This window comes from Dermacentor albipictus, unplaced genomic scaffold, assembly GCF_038994185.2.
Source record: "Dermacentor albipictus isolate Rhodes 1998 colony unplaced genomic scaffold, USDA_Dalb.pri_finalv2 scaffold_22, whole genome shotgun sequence".
Lineage (NCBI taxonomy): Eukaryota > Metazoa > Arthropoda > Arachnida > Ixodida > Ixodidae > Dermacentor > Dermacentor albipictus.
In genome coordinates this window covers 1,585,113-1,599,205 of record NW_027225576.1, presented here as the reverse complement: position 1 = coordinate 1,599,205, position 14,093 = coordinate 1,585,113, and the positions used below count along the sequence as shown (strand labels likewise).

The following is a 14,093-nucleotide window of genomic DNA, read 5'->3' as shown; positions in this document are numbered from 1 at the left end:
TGTCTGGTACTAATTCGGAGTATGTACTAGAGTCTAATTGAATATAGGAATGCATTTGGAAGTGTTTTTAATTTTGTACTGTTTTGCACCTTTGTGCCTTTGTCATCGGCCCTGACATGCTACTCCTAGGGCGTTTGTTATGTTCACAATAGTACAGAATTCCCTTTCGTTATTATAGAATTAGCTTTCTGCAGATTATATTACAGCACATATTACAAGTCATTGACCATAGCTCCATGGTGCACTGCTTTAGCTTTCCTGTATTACTTGATTGCTGTTTTAAAGTATCCAGTGGGTGCTTTTGTTATTGACACATGACATATTTGTGCACGTCAAGGTCTAAAACGTCATCTTACCCAATGCACTGGGCATCTTGTGTAGGCAGTGTTTGTCAATGTTAATATAGCATTTTATGCCCACAAAAAATAATAATGCTTTGGATAGTTTTCAATAGTAAAAAATTTGCTTTAGTTTCTCCTAGCAAATAATGCTGTTGGGGTTTTAATCAAAACACAATCGTGCATATTACCATAAAGCATTTATCAGAACCAGCTTGAAAAACCCAGTCTCTGTAACCATATTGTGCAATCCACAGCATGCCTGATGGAATGTCACCCGTCCCCAAACGCTACTATGCCAACCTCAACTGTCAATCTTAAAACATGCATGTGAAGTGCATGGGTGCCTTTTGCAAGCACGTGGAACAATTCTAGGTAATTCCCTCAATGTGCAGAGCAGAAGTGCGTCAAGACAACAGTGAGGACTGACAGTCCCTGGAGGTTGTGCCGAAGTGAAATGGTACCGGGGATTATGAACCTAAACATAACGTAATATAATATAACAGCAGCTGTTATATTCGATGCCTATGCATAATTCGCTGCTTGGCAATTCACCGAGTTCGTATTCATAAGCACCCTTTCAGATTTGCACCGTGCTCGAAAGCCGCAACAGGAGACCTTAAATCAGACATATACTCACATAATTTCAATAATTTAGCAGACTGTTCAGTGTTAGGGTTAACCACATGAGACCGATTTTGTGCGCGACGGCTTCGAGCGACAAAACAGGCCGTCGATTGCGAAGATCGCTCGGTTTCGAAAATCTTGAATTCGTCACTCATCGCGCGAAAGTTCTATGATCGACTAGCCAATAGCGCAAAGCCGCAGCTGGATGTACATCGCTCAAATCCAACCGATTGTCGCACGGAATGGGCAATTTGTATTATTTATACGAGCAAGGAAAAGAAACCTACTGCAAGACCTCCAGAAATATTTTTTGCTGCTTTTTACATTTTTTACATCAACTTAATATGCTAAAGAATGCGTCACCCTAGTTTCAACACATATTTGCTGCCCTCATACCTGCACCACCTGCGAGACGTCGCTCAAATTCGTCCTTTGCACGGAGCATGATTTGTAGGCTACGAGCGTACGCAACAGCCATCTCCATTGCATCGCTTGTCGCTGTCGAGCTCAAGACCGCTTATATGGGGTTCATACCTTATTCAGCATAAAACATGAATTTCTCGTGCTTTTTCAGTAAGTTCAAGATAACGCGTCCAACTAACTTCTTGCAGTATGCAGCTGAATACCATTGGCAAAGTTTCTAACTAGCACTGGCACTGCATGCAACTTCAATGGCCGAAGATTACCCACAGGCGAAAGACACTGTGAAGCACGCGGCTTATTTATAACGAAAGCATACAACCAGTAAGTGAGTGAGTGAGTAAAGACTTCATTTAAGAACAAGGTATTGACGGATGACCTTGCTGCTAGGCAGCCATGAGCCCCAGAGCCCTGGCGGCTTCTTCAGCTCTCTCGATGACCTTGGCTTGCAGGTCAGGGTCCGAGCTGAGCAACACGGCCTCCCACTGCTCAGTATTATTTATTTCGTGATTTGTGTGATTTTCGGCTGGGCACGACCACATAATATAGAATAGATCCGCTTTTTGCTCACAATGCTTACGTGTATTAGGGTATTGGTCCGGGTAGTAGTAGTGATCGGCTACGGGGTTGGGGTAGGTGTTGGTCTGAAGTCGTCTCCAAGCTAGTTCTTGTCGCTTGTTAAGCGATTTGTGTGCTGGCGGGTACACTGCCCTGGCTAACCTGTAGTGCTGAGTTATTTTCTGGTAACTGACCATGCGATCCCTCTCTGATCCTAGCGTGAGCCGTCCGGGTGCTCGGTTGGAGAGTCCTCGAGCGGCGGTATGGGCGGCATCGTTGCCGGGTAGGGAGGAGTGTGCTGGTGCCCAAATGCTCTGGATTGGTCGTGGGTGTTGGTTGGTGTGTACTATGTGTTTTACGGGAGCCGAGACCCGACCTTTCGCAAAATTGCGTACTGCTGCTCTGGAATCGCTAATAATGTAATGACAATGTGTGGAGGCTATTGCCAGAGCGATAGCCGCCTCTTCCGCTGTTTCGGAGCTTCTGGTGCGAATTGAACCACCAGCGCGTATTTGACCTGAGGAGTACACCACTGCAAGGTATGTATTCTGCTGCGTCGACATAGACTACGTCTTTGAAGGCGTGGAATTTCTGATGGAGGGCTTTGGACCGCTCGGCCCACCTTTCCTTGTGGAATTTGGGGTTCATGTTTTGAGGGAGTGGATGAATTTTGAGATGGCGCCTCTGATCGTGAGGAATGTCTACTTTAATGCTTTGCATCGACTCGTAGTTGATGCCGAGATTCTGGAGCATGTTTCGCCCGGCGGCACTCTGAGCTAGCCTTTCGTATTGAGATATAAGGTGCGCTTCTACAAGTTCATCGAGGGTGTTGTGCACACCTTGGGCTAGCAATTTAACGTTGGTCGTTTTTATAGGTAGCCCAAGAGCCTGTTTATAGGCCCTCCGGATAATTCCCTCTATTTTTTCTCTCTCAGCCGCTTTGAGGCCGAGGTACGGGGTGATGTAGGTGATGCGGCTGAGAACGAAGGCTTGTACCAACCTTATGAGGTTGGCTTCTTTCATGCCGGAGTGTCAGTTGGCAATGCTTGAAATGAGTCGCATCGTCTGCTGAACGCATGCTTCCACCAGTTTATGAATTGTGTTGCCGTTGCGCCCGTGAACTTGCATGAAGAGGCCTAGTACACGGATGGTGGTCACCACCGGGATCGCGCCTCCTCCGGCTTGCACAGTGATTTCTGGGGGTGGTGCAGTGTCGGATTTGCGGTTTGTAGGGGCTCTGAGTAGGAAGAGTTCTGTTTTTTGCAGGGAGCAGGCGAGGCCTTCGTCGGTAACCTACTTTTCAACCATGTCTACAACTTGTTGCAGCGTGGTTTCTACATCTCCATCGCTACCTTTAACCACCCACAGCGTGATGTCGTCGGCCTACAGACTGTGGTGTAGATCTGGAATCCTATTAAGTTGTTCCGGTAATCGGATCATCGCTAAATTAAAGCGGAAGGGGGATAAGACTGATCCAATAAATGACGCTTTCTGTTATGTGATTCCTTATTTCAACAACGTTCCGTACACAGTAGACTGCCAAACTGAATAAATTCAAACACACAAAACGTACGCTAAGCGCGCTCCGCATAGGCTTGGAATCATGGGCTGGTGAACAAACCATTATAAGCGTACTCTCACTTCACGTCTTATTGAACATACCACGATTCTGGGAGCATTTGGAATTTTCAAAGCTCTTACAGATAGCGGCAAGTGATAAAATCATATGCAGTTATCGCGACGACTGGCTTTTTCGATTAGCATCGAGAGACACAGCGCGCTTACCTAGTCCGTTGTCAATCGCGTCGGCTAAGTGCCGCGCTGCGCTGAGCACAAATAGTAGCACAATTTATTGCCAATAGCATGCAGAAGTGGAAATTGCATGTAGGGATGGTACTAGAGCACTGTTTTTCTTTTCATTGTTAATCTCTACAGTAATGTGGTATACATTGTGGAAAGAAGACAGTTGCACATTAGTGCTTTGTTGTTATCTTGTAGGAGTCTCTCACATTTTTTTTTTACTTACGCTTTCTATAGCAATCTGGCCGCCACATTTTATGGTAGCTTTGTCCTACCACACCCACAAGTGCATGTGGTTGTCGACCCTGACTATAAGATAAAATTGAGATTCCTCGAAATTTACGCTTCCTAGTGGTGAGAAAATCTCTTTCTGGTCGGAAGATTGAAGCCAAAAGCACCATCTTTGTGTTGAGCTGCTCTATAATCCAAGCCAACCGGGTGCCTAGCCAATAGCACCATGTTGCAGTATTGACCAACTGCTTATAGGAAAGCAAAATTGATGATGGTGCTCTGCTAAAATGTGCCCGGATGATATGGGAAACACTTTTTGCTAAGCTTGTTCTTATTGCCAAAACAATGCCTCCATTCCTGATAACGACTGTGCATATGCAAACAAAAGTGATACCGTTGCACTACGTCTCGGTTGTATGCACAGCATGTCAGGGCAGAAAATCTGGTAAAGTCATGTGCAAGTGAATCTGTACCTGAAACGGCGAAAAAAATTTTTCACAATAAAATGTTTGCTTGCAAAAAGGTGCTGCCTTATATTGCAGATTCTTGTTAACCCTTTACTGCACAATTTTTTATTTTGCCATAAAATTATTCATGTCGTTGCAGGGAACCATAACAATAGCTGTACTAACAAAACAAATATCTTCAGTGGACTTTTACAGCTTGTATTGTATTCCGACAACGTCTGAACATGTCAGTCAGTCAGTGTTTTATTTTCACCAAACAAAAACATTTGTGAAAAAGGGGAGACGGCGAAAAGGCTGCGGATACTGCAGCTTGACTAAGCACCGTGCACCCTGTAGCAGCAATGACAGGGTAAATGAACAAGCAAAAAGATAATTATACAAGCAAAAAGTGAATAATTTAAAGTGACAGGGTGAACACTCAAGAGAAAGCAAGTAATTATTACACACCAGTACGAAAAATTGTACACATGGGATCATTTTTGCATATAATAAAGCAAGAGAAGACAAATTTGCATCAATGATACATGTAACAATGATATAATGCAATACAATTTAAGAAATGCGCAATTACAAAAACAAGCTAACTACATTGGTGGGGTTTAGTGTTTTGATTTCGATGTCTGCTCATATGCGTTAAGAGTGCTTGGTAATGTGTAGCTAAGCCTTTGCGTTCCCTAAATAGTGCGTGAGAATGGAGTTTTCCAGGGGGGTTTATACCGATGGAAGTAAATACTTTCAGTAGGTTCAAGATTTGAAAGTGTGAGAAATGTGTCAAGCTTCCCGCGAGTTGCACTATTGTAGGATTGCAGCAGCCTGCATTTGTATATATTGTTCGCCGTAACAATTTTATGCTTCACAAAAAGATGGCTGGTGTGTTCAAGGTATGGTATTGTGAGGCTTGGGCTGAACGCAGGAAGACTCGCATAGTAGGGTAACGGTTTAATGCGGGTTAAGGTTACATTTAACAGACCGACTGATCACTCCAGCGGCAATGGCTTGACTGACTCGCCCATCGCGGGCAAACAGCAAAACACAAGCGAGGCTCCCGGAAACGGAAGCAGGACAAGGTAGGTGACGATGCCGCTGCGGCTACTTGTTGCGCAGGTCATGTTGCGCCATCTGTAGCAGCTCACACCAACTGGGCCAAGCACACCATCACGTCACTCACATTCCACCCCGTCCGGATGACCAAGTCCCTTGGTCTAACTTGGCGTTCATGTAGTCACTCAAGCACGAAGTCTCGCAAGTGACGGGGAAGGTGGCGCACACGCTGTTGGCGCTGAGGCTGTGTTTGGTGTATGGCAGTTTCATCATCAGGGACTGTAGTGGCGGATGTTTCCCCTTCAAGGCTGGACGAAAGATGTGCCACAGGAGATGACGGAGGTACATACAACTTAATTTGTGAAACATGCACAGTTCTTGGCTGGTTAAGCAGGCGAGCTGTCATTCCTGACACACGCAAAGCCTTAAATGTGGATGCAGTCAACTGCTCAGGGAGACGGTAGAGCCCTCTAAAGCGCGGTGCCATTTTCTCGTGGGGCGCTGGCGCTTGACGTTTGATCCATACTAGGTCACCTACTGTGAAGCTATGAGAGCGATGGGTACTGTCATAGTGACGTTTGCGGGAGGCTTGAGCTGCTTCGGAATTGGCAGATGCCTCTGAACGTTGCGCTGTTACATCAAGGACGCGCTCAACAAGGCCGGTTTGTTGGAGCGACCGTTGTTGCTGGAGAGGAACCTTAGGCACGTAGCTGAAGAGTAACTGGAATGGCGAAAAGCCGGTGCTCGAATTCACCGAAGTGTTGACCGCAAAGGCTGCTTCATGGAGCTTCGCAGGCCAAGATAAAGGTTCCAAAGCACATATTTTCCTTAATACTGTAAGTAATGTTCCATTGCTTCGTTCAACGAGGCCATTCCCTTCAGGTCGGTAGGCTGTTGAATAGTGCAGCTCAACGTTATGTAAATGCATGAATCGCTTGAACTCTATCGACTCAAAGGCCGACCCATGGTCTGAGAGACAGTGGTCAGGTGCACCATAGCAATAAAATACTCTATGCAAAGTCTGAATAACTTCGCGTGCCGAGGTTGACGGAACGGCTCCTGGAGCAATAAAGCGAGTTGCAAAATCAATCACGTTCAGTATGTACCGTGATGAGTTGCTGGGAGGCATAGTTATGTGGTCGATAGCAATGCTCGAGAATGGAACATCTGAAGTTGGCATTTTGCCAAGAAAACCAACACTTCTTGAGGTTGGACGGTTATACTGCTGGCAGCATTGGCAGGATGACACGTAGCTCTTGACTGCCTTTTCCATATCTGGCCACCAGTAGCGGTCTTGCACTTTGTGTAAAGTCCGCTTGACGTCGAAGTGACCTGCACCATCATGTAGTGCCTGGAGAATGGCGGGAGGCAATGACGATGGCGCTACAACAGCATATGTTCCTGAAGGTGTCCGATGGTATAGCACGTTGTCGATTAGGTTGAACTCGGCCGGGGCATCTCCATTAGCAAGGCTTTGAAGAATTGCACTGCATTCGGGGTCTTTTTCTTGAGCGATAACCAGCGCTTGAGCGGAGTGTGTGACTGCACACGAAAGCCTCGACAAATGGTCAGCTACAACATTTTGCCGTCCAGGCAAATGTCTGACCGAGAAGTCAAATTCAACCAAGTCCATGAGCATGGAAGTAAATCTGCGAGATGGTTTCACACACTTCGTCAAGCAAGCAACAGTCCAGTTATCTGTAACTAGGACGAACTTGATTCCGATTAGATACTGACGAAATTTCACTGTTATTGCCCAATGTACTGCGATGCCTTCCCACACGTTACTGTGAAGCTTGCGTTCGTCTAGCGTCAGGGATCGGCTAGCATAGGCAATAACACGTTCTTTGCCATCCTGATATTGTGACAACACTGCTCCTATGGCGTCACCAGAAGCATCAGTGGTTACTGTTGTTGCTGCATATTGACTGAAATGAGCAAGTAGCGGTGGCTTTGTAAGGGCTGAGCGAATAGCTTGGAAGGCACTTTCGCATTCTGGGGACCACAGAAATGTGGACGACTTGACAAGGGCTTGAAGAGGGGCTACCACTTTAGCGAAGCCCTTGATGAATCGACGGTAAAAGCTGGCTGTCTGTATCCAGGAAAGGACTTCCTTTTGGTTTCGGGGAGTTGCGATACGGTACATGGCAGCTGCTCTTTCTGGATCCGGGCGATGGCCTTCGCTTGAAATGATGAACCCAAGAAATTTGATGCAAGCGAGACCGAAGGAACATTTCTCAAGTGAGGCCTTAAGTCCACTGGTATGCAGCAACTGGAGGGCCTCTTCCATCAAGTCTGCGAATGTGGCGAATGACTCTGCATAGATAAGGATGTCATCGAGATATACTCGTATGCAGCTTTTATCCGGGCGAGGCTGAACGTCTTGGAATACCAGTTGCATGGCTCGCTGAAATGTGGACGGCGCATTCTTTAATCCGAATGGCATTCGGGTCCACATGTAAGTTCCGTGGTGGGTGATGAATGCGGTTTTCTCATAGTCCTGGGGTCTCAGGCTGACTTGCCAGTAGGCGCACTTAATGTCCATTTTGGCGAAGTAGGCGCAGCCAGCGATGTCCTGAATGATGTCATCCACCAGAGGTAGGGGGTGCACAACCTTGATTGTACGTTCATTAAGTGGAATGTAATTCACACACAAGCGTTTCTTTCCACTGCGAGACACCACAACGACTGGGAATGCCCACGGGCCAGATGCAGGGAGGATGATATTTTGAGCAAGAAGCTTTTTAATTTGCCTTTCGAGGAATTGCCTGTCTTCTAGCGTATATCTGTAAGGGCTGCGGCTGTACGGCTCGGTATTGGGCAGCAAATCAATGCGATGCTGAGTGTCAGTAAAATGACCGATGTCATCTTCATGGCGAGAAAAGACGGTATTGTTCTTGGCCAGTATGTCAGCAATGACAGTTTGCTGTTCAGGGGAGAGCTGGCTGCCTAGGCTGGCTGGTGGAAGTTCGGGGTGGATGGTCACAGGCACCGTAGTGCAGACTTGTGTGGCAGTGCTGCTTTCCAGCGGCACTGTCTTCACCGCCAAAACTTGCCAGGGAGGCTCTTCTGGCGAAGGTAAGGGTTCTCGTTGTAGACAGTCTTGTAACGTTGCTTCTGCCGGCGCAAAAAGTTTTGAGCGGGCTAAAATGACGGCATTGGCCATTCGCGGGACCAGACGCTGAGTAGCTAGAAGCGTTACACCCGTGGCTGGATGTTGTAGCTGAGTGGGCTCTGGTGGCTGGAAGATCAAGCGGGCTCGCGCTGCCAAAAACCAGTCTTCACCCAGAATAAGGGGTAGGGCGTTGTTCTCTAAAACTGCTGCCTCAACCACACCAGTGATAGGGCCAATAGTTATCTTAAGGAGGGCAGACCCAACTGGTAGCGCTGTACCACCTCCAACGACGGCAAGAGGGAAATTAGTCCATGGCAAGATCATTGCGGAAGGTAGGATGGCTTTAGAAATCAATGTCACGTTCGAGCCAGAGTCCGGATATGCTTCATGTTCTCCGACTCCTGCAATAGCCGCCGTGAAAAATGGACATTGATGTTGGGAGCCTTCAAGTTTTTCAGGCATACTGTGAAAGGCCCGTGGCTGCTGGGCATCAGGGATGGTTGACGGTGTTGCCCTGTTGCTACGCGAGGGACATGCCGACGCCAAATGCCCTAACTCTTTGCACTTGTAACAAGTTGCTTGTGCGATGTCTTGGCCGCTCCGGAATGCTGGGGCCCCATACTGCGCAGAAATGGCTTCGTATCTTCGTTCCTGTTGTTCCTTAGGCAACTCGGAAATGCGCTGTCTTGGCTGTGCTGTTGTAGCTGTTGGCGGAGCTGGTGGCTGATAGTTATATTGCTGACGTCCTGAATTGCCACTTTGAAATGAACGAGGGGGTGGCTTCTGTGGAAGCAGCGGCTGTTTTACGCTTGCCCTGTCATGGGCACGTTGAGTGCACTTGTCTAGGCTTGTGCACGTGGACATGAAGTCACGCACTGTTAACGGCCTATTAGCCGCGATGGCCGCAATGACATGTGGTTCTTGAAGACCTTGTAGTAGGTAATCAATCTTCTGGGCGTCGGTAAGGGTGACGGGGCAGCTTTCAACCACACGCAGCTTTGCGTAAGCGTAGTCTTGTAGGCTCTCACCTGGGCCCTGTCTGATCTTTATGACGCGTTCCTGCCATTCGATGAGGGTCAGCTCCGATGAAAATGTTTCCTTCAGGGCGGCGCTCCATGTTTCCCAGGTTGAATGGTGATTTCCAAAAGCGAGGTGCCAATTACGAGCTGTGCCTTTCAGTTTACTTGCGGCAATGAGACGGGTGGTGGCGTCGTCCCATGCGGCAAGCTGCTGTACCCGGCGGACGTCATTGAGCCAGACATTAACATTTTGTGCTGGAGACTGATCGAAGTACGCAATCGATGACGACAGGTCTGGCAGTGTGGTAACTGTAGTCGAGGGGCGTGGCAGCTGTTGAAACAGAAGTGCCAGACTTTCGAGCGTCGCGGTATCAAGGGTCAAGCCTGAGTTGCCGGCGGTACCCGCCCTCTCCACGCTTGACCGTGGCGTTGCTTCACGACGTTGGTGAATGTCGGCTTCGAGGCGCTGAATGAGCTCTTCCTTAGAGCCGGTGCTCTCTAACTCGCGTCGGGCCAATTCATCGCGGATAAGGTCGACTCCGAGCCGCGACATGGTCGTTGAGTCAAGCTCCTCCCAAATAATTCCTGGCATGATGCACCGCAAAGCGAGGCTGGGCGCACGGGAGACTAGGCGAGTGAGCGCTAAGCCACAGGTTGTGCGCGGGATTCAAGTTAGTTCCGGGCTAGTTGTGAACTTTCACGGCACTCTTCATCTGACGGCCGTGCTTTTCTTCTGATGCGGAGTGAACACAGACGAGCGGTAAAATGGCAGAAGTATCTTCAGGCGTGAGTCTTCGGCGGCGTGAGGGCGCGACTACAATGACGAATGCGGCGCTGAAGAGGCGTACTGACCGTCGTTCTTGCGCTGCCGTGGCTGAATGGCTTGGCAGAGGTTCGGGGTCGACTGCGCCAGATGTGAGGCTTGGGCTGAACGCAGGAAGACTCGCATAGTAGGGTAACGGTTTAATGCGGGTTAAGGTTACATTTAACAGACCGACTGATCACTCCAGCGGCAATGGCTTGACTGACTCGCCCATCGCGGGCAAACAGCAAAACACAAGCGAGGCTCCCGGAAACGGAAGCAGGACAAGGTAGGTGACGATGCCGCTGCGGCTACTTGTTGCGCAGGTCATGTTGCGCCATCTGTAGCAGCTCACACCAACTGGGCCAAGCACACCATCACGTCACTCACAGTATGTTCTCTATTGCCCTAATAGCTCTTTTCTGAAGTATTTTTAGCTTATTTAAATTGGTTAATGTAGTGTTTCCCCATATTAAAGCACAGTACTTCCAGTGAGCATGGAAGAGAGCTTGATAAATAAGTCGCTTTATGGTAAGAGGCAAAAGATATCGACAGCGATTTAAAGCACCAACCACGCGTCTCAGCTTTAAGCTAATCTGATCTATTTGGTCATTCCAGGATACATGTTCATTAAAAATTACTCCAAGCGTCTTTATTGATTTGGTTACTGAAATTTTGTAAGGGCCTAGGGTAACATGGTGAGGTAACTGTAAGAATATGCCAAGTGCTCGAAAAAGGACACATTTTGTTTTTGTTTCATTTAGCGTTAAATTGTTTTTAGTGCACCAATCGCGAAGCTTATAACAGGTGTTTTCTGCTAGTGCCTCGAGAGTACTTAACTTTCTTCCAGTAAAAAATAGTGTGCAATCATCAGCATAAATTATAAATTTGCAAACTTCGTCGATGTTGATTATGTCATTGATGTAATATAAGAACAATACAGGCCATAGAATGCTGCCTTGTGGCACCCCGGTTTTAATTGGTTGTGTGCGTGATTTAAAGCCATTTATTTCAACGGACCGCGCACTAAAATACGACTGAATAAGTTTGAGCGAGATTCCTCTAAATCCGTAGCATTTTAACTTATTTAATAATAATTCATGACTTACGCGATCAAATGCCTTACTGAAGTCCAAATATAATGCAAGTGTCAAAAGCCTGTTTTCGATATTATGTAGTATGATTTCTTTTTGTGCTAGTAGAGCGCTCTCAGTTGAACGTTTCTTTCTGAAACCATACTGACATTCGGTAATAAGGTCGTACTTTCTAGAGAAGATCTCAATTCTATCGTTTATTATTTTTTCAAGGCATTTCGAGAAAATGGGGAGTATGGATATTGGGCGATAATTGCTTAAATTGTTTTTGTCTCCTGTTTTGTATATTGCGGTAACTTTTGCTAGTTGCATGAGCGTTGGAAAAGTACCTGTTGATAACACCAAGTTGTAGATATGTGTTAGTACTTCCGCTATGATATCTAATACATACTTTATTGGTCGCATTTCTATACCATCAGAATCACAGCTGCGACTGTTTTTTATTCTACTGAATAGTGCAATTACTTCAGAACTGGAAGTTGGTTTAAGAAAAAGCGTGTTTGGTATCGAATTTATGCTGGTTGTTGTTTGTGCGCTGTGGCTGGCATTTCCTATTTTCACGAAGAAATCATTGAATTGTTCTGCAAGCTCACTTCCGTTTAACGTTTTTCCGTCTATTTCCAGATTTTCGATTTTTGTGGGAGTGGCTCCTTTATTCAGTACTTCATTTAGTTTGTTCCACATGGCATTACGTCGCTCCGGACGTTTTGGATCGAATATGTGGTAGTAGTAGTCCCTTTTTGCCCTTTCCTTTTCTTTATTCAACTTATTTCTAACAGTCTTGTATTCAGTCCATAAGTCCGCATTACGTGTTTTAACGAACTGCTGGTAAAGTTTATTTTTATGGTTTATCTGTGGCTTTAGATAGTTTGTTATCCATGGTTTCCGAGATTTGTTTGGTCTGTGATATGTCTTGAGAGGAAACGATTCAAAGTAAAGCGGCAGAAAAAGGGTACGTTGCATATTTGCAACAACGTGCACATAAAGAAAAAGTTGAGGAAATCCCGTCTTATTGTGTTTCAAACTGTAACGTTTATTTACATGACAATCAGCAAGGGGGAACACATCGTACAATAGAAGGCTATTTCACTTGGTTGCTTGAAAAGGTTGGTTCTATACCTTGAGCAGTAATCAGCAAGTAATGAGAAACGGTGGACTCATCTAGTAGTGTGCTACACAAAGAAGCAATTGCTCTTGTTTGTGGAACAGAGACGCACTCCACACTTAACGCAGTAGCTCATGGAGATTCCTGTGCAGCGAGGAAGCTTGCAACGCTGCCGCTTCTTGCTCCAAAGAACCCAGTGACCAACCTGAGGAAATAAATAAAAATAATGAGCACTGAGACAAAGCTTCGTAGATAAGAAATAATTCATGATCTAGCCTGACATCCTGAGTTGGAGTTGATGGTCTCTTTTCTTTCTTCTCGTCACAGGCTTGTTCTATTGACTCATTGCTAGGCCTTCCTCGCTTTTTCAGTGCCGTCTTCCCAGCCTTGCAGAGTGATACAGCTAGATCCATCCTGAACTCTGCCAACGGATGTAGGGTTTCAGTGTACTGATCGCATTTTTTCATGATGTTCCTCTTGTAAAGCAACCAAGCATTCACAGCTGTCAAGTCAAGGATGTGCAGAAAAACACCAAAATAATATCTTTTCGACTTTACGTAAGGACGGTAAATGGAGTTGACGGAGTTCAAAAGGTCGACGCCTCCCATGATCTTGTTGTAGATGGTGATCACTGCAGGGCATGGTATCTCACTCTGCTCTTTTTTTTTGACGATTATACTTTGATGCACTTGTAGCAGGCTGTGTTCCAACAAAGGAAAAGAACAAAGTGACTGCTCGGGTATCTTGCTACCTTTTGTGCATGACAGTTCAATTCCATCCACAACTGCAACCCTCTCTTCAAAATGTCCTCTTTCTTTTTTTTTCATTTCCTGCTCGCTAGGCAGGCTCACTGCAGGGACCCGGTTTGTCCGCACAGTACCAATGCAGTGTACAGACTCTTTTTCTAGGTACACCTGCAAACTTGGGCAGTTGAAATATTAGAACGACAGAAAGCTGAGCTAGTTGGTAAGGATTCATTATGCAAAAAAGAGGCGAGGGGTGCAGACAGGACACAAGAGTAGAGAAGTGGACAACACGAACGCCGACATTCAACTGAAGGGAGCACTGAGGCGAAAAAAGAAAGAAGACACAAAACTCATCTGCGCAAGCTCAGGAATGGTATCACCACGTGTCAGTCTACATGTGCGAGTTGAAATAGTCGTCGAAGTACACTTTGTGGTGTACGCCTCTCGGAATTATTGTACTCAAGCGAACAACATTTTCACTCGCTCCACAGTCAGGCTCCCCTGAAAGTCTTTGCGCCGAGTTCTCCTGTCTGGTATACACCTCCAATTTGTAGGAGAAGCCGCTTACACCGGAGAGCACGGAAACATTGTAATCCCATTTTTTGGGCTTCTTCGGACAGTACTGCTTGAGGGAGCTTCTACCTTTGAAGGGTATAATCTGTTCATCAATAGACAGATGCTCTTCAAGAGGCACAAGTGACAACTGATCATTGATGGTATCAATGAGAGG

At 46.4% G+C, this 14,093-nt stretch overlaps 1 protein-coding gene across 1 annotated transcript; it reads right to left on the bottom strand.

Moving 5' to 3' along the window:
* Positions 1–12,684: 12,684 nt before the first annotated feature.
* LOC139052396 (uncharacterized) lies at positions 12,685–13,225 on the bottom strand. Its single transcript, XM_070529489.1, has 2 exons — positions 12,888–13,225; positions 12,685–12,826 (listed from the first exon to the last, which is right to left on the bottom strand). The coding sequence occupies exons 1-2, from the start codon at positions 13,223–13,225 to the stop codon at positions 12,685–12,687; spliced, it is 480 nt and encodes a 159-aa protein (XP_070385590.1).
* Positions 13,226–14,093: the final 868 nt, after the last annotated feature.